At 36.4% G+C, this 11,141-nt stretch overlaps 1 protein-coding gene across 1 annotated transcript; it reads right to left on the bottom strand.

The window, feature by feature from the left end:
- Positions 1-140: 140 nt before the first annotated feature.
- LOC137934430 (hydroxycinnamoyltransferase-like) lies at positions 141-2,302 on the bottom strand. The gene is made up of 2 exons (XM_068778755.1): positions 1,642-2,302; positions 141-1,134 (listed from the first exon to the last, which is right to left on the bottom strand). Exons 1-2 carry the CDS (start codon positions 2,083-2,085, stop codon positions 208-210), a joined length of 1,371 nt encoding a protein of 456 aa, XP_068634856.1. The 5' UTR covers positions 2,086-2,302; the 3' UTR covers positions 141-207.
- Between the last annotated feature and the right edge of the window lie 8,839 nt (positions 2,303-11,141).

Below are 11,141 nucleotides of genomic sequence, written 5' to 3'. Positions count from 1 at the left end.
TCAACTTATGATATCATACGGTCTATTCGAGAAGGAGCGGGGAATATCTGGCGGGGAGTGGGACCCTTCCTATTATTCCTAGCGAGTTTCCCTCACTCACCTCGACTCCACCTTTTTAACTCGGGAGACCCAACCTGGACTTGAGTTAATCCATTCATTAATTCAACGATTTGAATAACTTTTGGATTGTTCACAATCCGCAAATAATCAGTATTTATCAACAACAAGAAGATGGGATTTGAGGGGTAGTATCTCCTCATCCTCGACTAGTTTCTTAATCTCATGAGTCGGCAGTGTCACCGTCACCGTCTTGCCTATCCCCTCCTCCGGAGACGGCAGAACCATGACGAGTCCTTCGCCGTCGACGTTCCCTATTCGGTAGCTGACCAGCACCGGCTTGACACCCTTGTCGAACATTGCTTCATAAGCAAGCGCATGCTCCATGTTCAGTACTGTCAGTTCCGGTCCGTACATCCTAAAAGGAGCCGCAAACTTGCCATCTGCATCCTTCTGTGATTCCATCCAGTCTATCGCCGACCAGTATTCTTCCTCATCCAAGCCGGATAAGTGGCGGCGGAGGATGCCGGCGGCACGTCCGAACCCCTTCTCTTCCATCTCACTCCCATCCATCACCACATTCGAGAAATGCAGAGCATTGCCGTAGAACCCATGCGGAAGAGGAGCATGCAGAAGCTTCCGGATATCAAAGCCAACGGATAGACTGCGAGTCTTCGAAGCGGCGAGCCCTTTGGCTCTACTGGCGCAAACCCAGAAAAGCGCTGCCAGCGCGTCGAACGGCGTAGCTTCCGTGCAGTGCGGGTGGATCTCCGCTAGGAGTTTCTTAACGGTCTCCTCAGAGAATCGAAACGTCGCAGTGGACATCTTAATGTTGGTGGATGGAGATCGTGCCTCTGCCTTGGATTTGGCCTCGTAGTGCTTGGCGGACTTAGTGTCCGTATTGGGCGTTGGTCGGCCGCGGAGGCCCGGAGGGTGGAAGAAGGGCGGGTGGGTAATGGCGCCGCCGCGGTGGACGTCGCTCCATGACTTGACGAAGAGGGTGGCGCAGGTAGGGTCAGCATGCATGTGGGTGCAGCTCAATCCGATGGCAATCCCTCCGCCTTCGAACTCGTTGATCTGCAGAATCGAACATTGATCAGATCAGTTTGCAGAGATGGATCATTTATTCTGTGAAGCAAAATGTTGATGAACCACACATGTGGACGAGTTCCTTTTTACCTAGATCTTTTACATCTAATAAACACTAGTTATATTGGTCAACAGTAAAGCTTTAAGAGGGATAAAGACTTTGGTTTTATCTCCTTTAATAAATGAATAAATAAAGTAACACCTAATTAGGATTTTGTTATTAATGATCAACCTAAGCATGTGTTTAGGTTCTCCTGGGCGAACACCTAAACATCTAATTTCAAATTTTCGGAAGCTTCAACTAGATTGAATTGGTCTGTAAAGCAAGATTGAATTCAACTAGTTTCAGGGGTCAGTGGGATCAACTTTGTTTTTCTTCACAAGGCTTGAGAAAGATTAAATGGGAGGATTTCATGAATTCTTGACATGTTTACTGTTTTTAATGGCGTATGAGAGCTCAAAGGGCAGTAGCACCTGTGCTTAGTTGCGGTTTACCTGGATATAATAGGGAGACCAGATGGAAGGATCCTCGGGCATCTCCAACCAGTAAGTCACCTCCTTCTCCTCCTCCGGGGTGACCGTTCGAAGCCACTCTTCCAAGGTACATCCCACGCTCGTCTCCACCACCCTCACTCCGGCGTCCGTGCACTTGACCTCCCAGTTGCCGTTCTCTTGCAGTCTCAGCCTCCCCGTCATGGGCACGTAGAAGGAGAGCGTCTCGGTGAGAGAGTCCTTGAGTCTTTCCCTCTCTACCGGGCAGCTCGGCTCCGCCGGGTCCGACCGGTAGTAGAACACCGCCCTGATATGGTGCAGCCGCATCGCGTGGTCCAGCATCGACAACGGATACGTCTTACCCGGCGGCGCCACCGGCATCGACGACACCGACGACATGATGCCCTTCACCTTCACCCTGCTCCCTTTCCCTCCTTCCCGCTCCATCTTCAAAATCTCCAAAAGAGAACAAAAGGGGTCGGTCGATTTGTCTGAGTCTCTCTCTCCGAGGCGGAGAACAGGGAAATCTCACAAAGGGTTATATTCTTTCCCTGGTTCGCCGACTGGAGAGGTTTCGCAAGTTGGTTGGATAGATAGGGATAAGGTAATTTATAATTAGTTGGTTGGCCGAAGGAAGGAAGACGAAGCAGTTGAAATTGAAGAAGAGGGGTGAGTAGGGAAATGGGGAGTAAGGAGTTTGTTGGACCGCCTTAATGGTGAGAGATGTGGAGTTCGAATTGGTTGAACTTATTTATGTCCAGAGACGTCTTTCGTCATCATTCAATTTGTACAGAACCACATTGGCTATGTTTCACGCCACTTCAATCCTGTTTCTTGTGAAAACCAGTGAGAACTTTTGACTGATTATTCCATCGTCGGCAACGACGATTGCTTCACGTCTTGTTCCTTCCTCTTTGTTCCGAAATTTTCCCTCTTTTATGCTTAGATTCCAGTCTTCTTCCCTCGGGAGCGTATACTTCAGGCATTGAAACAGGAGGGCTTTTCATAAGTGGGAATAGCCACCACCATTGTTTATTTAGTTGTAGTTCTTCTGATAAAGGCTGATCCAATACGAAAAACGAAAAGTTATCTCAGCCTGATCATGATTAATAGTTATCTTTGTGGTCTGATCAACGATTATCTTATGACTATCTTTGTGGGATAAAACAGTATTAAAACATAAATAAAAGACAGAAAAAAAAAATAGTTGAGGGGACTGAGTCGTCTCTTCCAAAATAAAAGCTTCTAAAGCTACACTGCCAGTTACTGTTTCTGCTCTGTGGCTAGAAACACGATGTCGCATTTAAAGTAGAGCATTGCAAAACCAGAGCGCGCAACCGCACGTCGTGGGTTCCTCCAGGACCGTGCGTTCTGGAACAAGGTCGCTGCCCCACGGCTTTGGACTCATCTGGTAAAACCATCAATTCTCGGCCAGTCGCCTGTCAGCAAGCAAAGGGTAGGATTGTAGACGAGTCATTAAATAATCATCAATTGGCCAGCATGAAATTTCTAAATTTTTTGTTAGTTTTGTCTCTAACTATTACAAAAGCTTACTTAAGACCCCTCTTCGATTGAGTTTTTGTGATCCTGTGATTCCGAGAAAGGTAGAGGCTCTTCTCTGTTAGTGCCTGTTAATACAATTATTTGACAGAATTGCTAAAATCAGCCTGATTAATTGGGTTTTGACTCTTTTATAGGCCTTACAATCTTCAAACTAGAAGAGGAACCAGGTTAAATCAGAATCAACTGGTCGTTCAAATCCAGGTACATAATTGGTTTTAAAGACATGGGTTTGTTAATTTTGACAAATTCTCTCTCTCACAAAAGGTACTAATTTGAATCTAGTGGGGTGTGACTACTATAGCTAGAATCTAGATGTATGAAAATGTCTTACAACTAGATCAACAAATTATTGTCTCTCTCTCAAATCGGTACATGTTTATAATATTGGTATCAGAGTAACTTTTCTATTAGAAAAATTGGATCAACAATTTTTTTTTGCATTAGAAAGTAAATCACCAAGTTTCTTTTCGAGGAATAATATGCAATTTAAAGTTATACTTTTGATGTCACATATATTCGATTCTACGGAACTTTGGTTTATAGCACATTACCTTATTTTTACACGATCTTCATAGTTCCGAGGCTCACTCATACCCAAATCATATGGAGCTAGAACTTTGTTACCTTCAATGGCGGATACTTTTGTTTTAAAACAAAGTGTTGCTTGTTTCCTATAAGTTTTTCGATCATAAAGACGACTTTCTAGTTATACATATTTTCAATTGGTTAATTAGAGTTTCAGAATTGAGATCATCTTTTGCCTTAAGAAGTTAGAAGAAGTCATGGATAAATATTTGATTAAGAGAAAAAATTGTTATCTACTTAAATACCAAAATAATAAGTATTTTAAGTTAAAAAATACCTTTTTTTATTTAATCATATAATATTACTTTAATTAATTCACCTACAAGAGTGAAAAACTTAACACGAGTTGTATGCAACAAATCCGGCAAGCAACATGAATTCACTAACCATGTGTTGATGCATGTTGGGTAAATGACATGACTAAAACTAGGGATTAGTTGGAGAGTTTCCCTATTATCAAAATTTTTCAAGAAGATAAGACTCTACAATAGAGTGTCCTAGTTCGAAAACTTTTAGGAGAATACTGGCATATTGGGAAGAAATCAAAGAGACCTATGAACTTCTTGAATAGAGTAGGATGATGTGGAGGAATGAGTCTTAAGTGTGTACAATACGTTGTAAAATGTTGATTTTCAGGACTCTATGGATTTAACTCATAAAGAAAAAAGGAGAAAAACCCATTACGAGAAAACCAGAGGAAAAGAGGTTATGGACTTGATGTCCTAATCCTCCCCCTGAAGCTCTATTTATAAGTTAATGAAACTATTGTTTTATAATAATACCCATGAACTTAGGGTTTAGGGTTTTAACCCTAGAACTTTAATCTAATTACATCAATGTTATCTCTATTTGATGACCATTTATTTACCATCTTGCCAGAATTGTATGTGGCCCTATGGGCCTTCTCCTTAGTCTATGGGCCTTATGCCCGTCTTCTATATCTCCAACATAAAAGAAGTATGTGAGGAACCCGTCTATAGTGGATTTGCTAATTTGGGGGTAAGAAAGATACAAGGTGAATTACTTTAATAGCTTAAAGGTAAATGTTGAATTAAGACACAGATAAGTGAAACTGAGACACAAACACTTTCAATATTTTTTGACTTATATTCTTCTCTGTTTAGGAGACAATTTATAATGTATTACATGTTGATTTAGGATCAATTTAGATCCTAAAATCAAGGATTAAAATCACAGGATCAAGGAAATAATTCGTTTCCTACAATCACGCCATAATACGGAAGATTTCCTCTTCTGAAAGGAAGTTCAAACAGCTCACGCCAACAGTAAATATTAATCTTGATCATTGGAATTAGGAACTTTGAGAATTTTTAATATAATCAAAATTCTCAAAAAGTAATTTGGAGAGAGGCTGACCTAGATTCAGAAATTTGTTCCGACAATATGTTCTTGTGAAATTTGAATTTGTTAGAACAAGTGTTAAGGGTTTCAAACAAAACTCTTTTTCTTTCTTCCTCTCCTCATTCATCTCCCCTTCCATTGGGCTCCTACCTTTGATTGTTGTAGGGAAATGGTGTTTTGTGGTTGTCGAGAGGCAAGGTGGGTGGACTTAGGAAAGCTAGAGGGAAAGTCAGTGCTAGGGGTGGGCCGGGCAGGTTGCAGAGGGGCGACGATCGCGAAGTCTAGCTGCTAGGGGTGGGGGGAGCTTTTCAATTAATGAATGATGATTGTATATTCTATGAGAAATTATCGTCTTAATTATAAATACTAAAATAATATAATTCAATTTAGGGTAGTAATTAATAATTAATTACTAAAGCTTTAAATAATTAAGCATTGAGTAATTAATTTTTGTACTTGATTACTAAAATTTATAATTATTAATAGTGTATAATTGTTAATTAAAGATTACTTTAACTTTTAATTAGTAGTTAATAAATTAATGTAAATATGTGTTTCAATAATAAATTAAATAACGTTAATCATTATATAATTATGTGAATTAATAAGTAAGAATAGAAAAATATTTAATTAATGACGAATGACCTATTAATAAATATTGATTAGTTAATTAATAATTAAGTATTGATGTAATTACGTGATCAACTAAGTAGTTAACAAGTAAACAACTATAAATTGATAATCATATAATTTGTTAATGAATCTTATGCATGTTGTATGGTTGCATGAAAGAAATATATGGTGCATGTAAGATTGGTTTTGGTACAATAAGATCCAACCATTTTACTTATTTTGATATTATGGTGTATGTTATAGTAGTGTCCATACTACGGGGATAATTTTTTTGCAACAGACCCATTTGGGAATTTACGATGACGGTTGCATGGACTTTATTTTGATGTTATTTATTGCAAGGTTATTTTGTTTTAGTTTTTGGAGTGTTAGGGAATGGAATCTATCCAACGAGGAAATATTTTTTCTATCAGAGCCATCAGAGCCATCAGGGGAGCATGAACTTTATTTTGATGTTCTGTGTTACAAGTTGATTATTATTATTATTATTATTATTATTATTATTATTTACCTTAGGGTGGGGAGACGAGGGAAGAATAATTGGACCTTAACTTTGGCCAAGCAAGATACTAATTATTACATATTTGAAACTCAGAAACCTAATTTGAAATTAATATCTAGTTAAATACAAAACTAATGCTAGGTAATATGCAAGTAATTTTGAACATAATGTAGATCTAGAGTTTAACATAGAAAGAAACTAATGTTGTGCATAATATGAATATATGATTTAAAAAAATATTATTGCAACAAGTAACAATTCATAATATTATGTATAAAATATAAAATGCTCAACTAAACTTTGTCGACCTAAGTTGATCCTCATCCACATTTTGATGATAACAAAACTTAACATAATGTACTAATAGTTGTAAATTAAACATTTCATATTTAACTTCTTTAAGAGACAAATTAATTGTTTTTTTGAAAGAATCGACGAATTCATCAAAAGAGCTCAAGCCAGAAGAGTTAAGTTATCTTGAAAAAGCACCTTCAAGAAAATTGAAGATTTGGAGAGTTCAGTCAAGTCAATTAGAATCATTTCAACAACTCTAGCCATATACATGGTTAGTTAATTGAATCTCAATCCCAAGGTAAACAAGAGCTTTGAAGCTTTAGGGCATAAATGCTTTAAAAATCATCCTTAACCAATGCATAACCATGTTTTAAACTTGCTACAATCCATTATGATATTTTTCTTCATGCTTAGAAGTTATTTCAAAAAACTAGCAACTGACATAATTGATTATTACATTGAGATTGACTTTTCATCTAGAATGCAAACTAGTAAGCAATATAAAGCATGATTGATCATCCAAACATGCATGATCGATCAAACAAAATCCTGCCAAATAAGATTATAAAATATGATCAATCATACTCTATAGCATGATTGATCGTTCAAAATTCTTCATAGCTAAGTATAAAGCAAGATCGATAAATCAAATAGAGTTAATTGATCAATCAGGTTTTTTGAAAGTTTGAAAACATGTTGATCAATGCTATATGCTATGATTGATCAACAAGCCAAAGAAATCAAAAGAGTATAACTATTACACATAGTTGATCAATCATACATTTCCAGTGACCGATCAACAAATTTGTCAGATTTTTGAAAATGGGCACATAATGGTTAATTGGGAATCACATAAATAGGCCACCAAACATATTTTTCAACATAAAATAAACATTTCTTTGAAATCTCAAGTATTCAAAGAAGCTTTTACTTGAAATTTCCATATAAACCCACTTTTAAGAGAAAAAGAGATGTATTCTTGCATATTCTTTAACCTCTCTCAATATCATTCAACACTCTAGCTTTCTCAAACTCCAACATTTATTCTCTTGTGATCAATGGATTGGAAACTTGGTCTCACAAGGAGAACACTCTTTCTCCCATTCAAAAATGGGTAAATTTTCCTTTTTTCTTTTATCTCTTGTTGATTTCTTCTAGAGATGTTCTAAAACCTCAATGTAGAAAGGATAGGCCCGCTAGAGCTATACTCTAGTTGTATAATCTCGGTAGGAGGTGGGTATTATACTTGACTTAAACAGAGTTGTTAAAAAATATAATTTATCTATAGTGGCATTGATGTAAAAGTTCTTGTCCTTATTCCACCCTATTTAAGGTAAAGGGTATTTGACGTAATTGTTACTCTTTTACACATATAAATAAAGTTAAGGGGGAGGATTAGGGTAAGCTCTCAAAATCTTAATCCTCTCATTCCCCACTTCCCCTTCTCTCCTATCAAGCAAGTCGTCCCTTTCTCATCTCTCTTTCTCTCTTCTGCCTTCTCTCTTCCTCTTTTTTCGTTTCTTCTTCTCTTTGATTACCTTGACCTAATCTAATTAACATGGGATCCTAAAATCAACAAGAGTTAGAATCTCCTCAGAGTTGTTAATGTCAGCTAATAGAGTATATTAGTGGAATATTTTAGAGCAAGGGTTCATGGGCAGTCCTTACTAATAGGGAAACATCGAGAATACTTTTTTGTTGTCAAGAGGGTCATATAGTCTAGTGTAAGAAAATAGGGTTGATTGATCAAGACCTTAATACCACCATATTGGCATGGATACAAGTCTTGCGTCTTTGTTGTCTAACAAAATTTCGTTAGTGAGATCCTATATCATATTATTGATTTAAATTGTTTGATTAGAATGTGACTGTTTGTTCAAGAGTTTATAATATATATTTCACTTTGTACAATGTTAGGGATGCCCACTCTTTTAAACAAAATGCACAATTACTAAATATACCCATACAACTCTAGAATTGTCTTTTACGATCAATTTGGTATAAATTTATGTCAAAGAAACAAATAATCATAATTAATGAAATCGATGACTACCAATAAAGAGTAATCAAATGAACTGACCACAAGAATAAGGAGTTGATGAGGTGTCTAAGAAAGGAGTATGAGCATAGATAAATTCTATGTGATCTCAACATGTGAGATGCATATATGTACATTTTTGTATAGATTTCTATGCATTGAATATTTATAATTTAATTATTTTTAAAATATTTATGAGTATTTTATTATTATTTTTAATACTGTATTTTTTACCGTCTAAACGACAAAAATAAAAATAAAATTAAAGATTTTCTTTTGAGGAGCCAATCTATGGGTCATGTTGTAATTTAGATGTAAGAGAGATAAAAGAAGGAATTACTTTAATAACTTTGGGATAAAATAGTGTTTATCATCACATACTTAGGAACTTTGAGTATTTTAATGTAATTAAAAGGGTAAAATAGAAATTAGAAGAAAGTAGGGGGATGACTTAGATGTGTTGATCTCTTAGTTTAAGTAACTCTCATAGCAAACATCAATGTGAAAGTTATAATGAAAGTAAGGGCATGTTTGGAATTAGAAAAGAAAAGAAAAAACAAAGGGGGAAAATGTTATTTTCTGTTGTTTGGCATCAGAGAATCACCGAGAGAAAAGAAAATAATTAAAAAAATCACATTATCTCTTAGTTAATAAAATTTCACAAAAAAGATGAAATTTGGTGAGAAAATGAAAGAAATGGAAACTAGAGAGAAAATTTTAATCATAAAAAATTAAAATATTATTTATTTATTATTTTTTTTAACTTGTATCCAAATACGAGAAACTACATTTTTCTTCTATTTTCTCTCTCATTTTCCATAGGCATCCAAACAAGAGAAAAACTTTTCTCTCCGCTCTCTCAGTTCCAGAGACAACTTAAGAATTCAAGTTAAGATAAGATTTTCTTTCAAATAATACTTATAATCTATAAATTGAAGAGATAGAAAGGAGTTTAGACCCGCCCAAACCTATTTTTTTAATCTTTTTTGAGTTTATGAGACTTTCTCTAATATTTCTCTCTTTATAATCTTAAAATAAACATCAAAGTCTTTTGCCTCAAGTCTTCACATGATCACATCAATAAGAATAGTCCAGGAAGAGACCTCTTAATGTCAAGCGGTTTTTTTTAAATATTTAAAAAATCCAATTCAGTAGAAAATTTTTAAATTTTTTACTGGAAATATCTTGAAATGTTAACCAATACAGTAGAAAAATGCTCATGAAAGTTTATTTTACATGAAAATGACCTCTCAACATTCTGATCATATATTCTTCCAATGTTCTCCCTAAAATGACTTCTCAAGAGACCGTCCCATACTTTTGAGCTGTAAAAATCTTCCCTACCTGTCATTAACCAGGGACGTGCAGATGCAGTGAAGCTGCTTGTCGTCTTTTGTTCTCTCAGACTTTCTAGCCTGCAGACTTACAGACTAGAACGAAATTTTTACTCTTCTCTCTCTCTCTCTCTCTTTTGTTCTGTTTTCCCCCTTTTCTTCACCTTTCAGAGATGCTTATCAGAAGGAAGATGGTGCGGCGAGAAATCTTCTCTACTAACGTTACTTTCCTTCTAAATAAAAATTATATTCAATACGTTCTCTAGTTTGCAACAATATGAATCTTGTTTGCTGCTTTAGAATTCAATATCAGAACAAATTTGATAACGCTTGACATCAATTAGCTGTACCGGTATCATCAGTCTTGGGCCGTGAAAGAAGTTTCTTCTCTCTTTCCTTCGGTTACTGCCTGAAACTATTCACTTCCAGAACCAGATAAGTATAGAAATCGAATGCAGAAGAACTCAGAATCATTAGGGAATTCATGGTGACCCATTGGAGACTTTTTTAACCATTCATTCTTACCCAATTTTCTCAGAACCGAAACGTCTAATCTGCCACCATTTGTGAGGGTCAGCATGTCTCTTCGCCCTTCAACAAGGGCCTTCCATACTTGTCCTTGTGTTGGCTTTTCTGGTGTCTAATGGAGCTTCGTGTTTTCTTCCGGTGCAAAAGGTTGATTTGCCCTATCATCTCTGTCTGTTACTCCCTTAGAAATAACTGAGCTGATGATAAAAAACAGTAGCTTAGGTGGCTTCTGTTACTGAATTTCTTACAGTAAACCAAATCTCTCAAAGTAAAAGAGAACTTCTGGGTCCTACATGACTGTCCTCTACCTGTATGATTATAAAGAAGAGAACAAGAGCATTCCGCGTAGGTCGAAGTTCATCATGCATCAACGAAACGACTATGAATCTCCTCTCGATGGTTTCTCCGAAACGTCATCGATGACACTTGAGGAAAATCCCACATCTTCCGCTTCAAAGGAAACTTCATTCAAATTTCAATAGCTCCTGGTCTTCTATCTTCATTTAGAGCTGCAGCTCTCCTGTGTCTCTGTTGCCAGTTGCCCTCTGCCAACAGCTCCAACAACTTATGTTGACTCGCTTCCATTTCAAACTTACGAACCCCTCTTAAAAATACTATTTCAGACATGATGGGACTGAAATGGAGTCAGCATTTCACATAAAGA

Source organism: Aristolochia californica, unplaced genomic scaffold (assembly GCF_029961685.1).
Source record: "Aristolochia californica isolate CCGP_79_NKW_82.1479 unplaced genomic scaffold, dmAriCali1.0.hap1 SCAF_6, whole genome shotgun sequence".
Classification (NCBI taxonomy): Eukaryota; Viridiplantae; Streptophyta; class Magnoliopsida; order Piperales; family Aristolochiaceae; genus Aristolochia; species Aristolochia californica.
Note: the sequence above shows the minus strand (reverse complement) of the source record. Positions and strands in the feature narration are given on the sequence as shown.

Coding starts and splice junctions, on each gene's coding strand:
- LOC137934430 (XM_068778755.1), bottom strand. CDS start 2,085: ATGGAGCGGGAAGGAGGGAAAGGGAGCAGGGTGAAGGTGAAGGGCATC. Junction 1,135..1,641: donor GGTCTCCCTATTATATCCAG/GTAAACCGCAAC, acceptor TCGATTCTGCAG/ATCAACGAGTTCGAAGGCGG.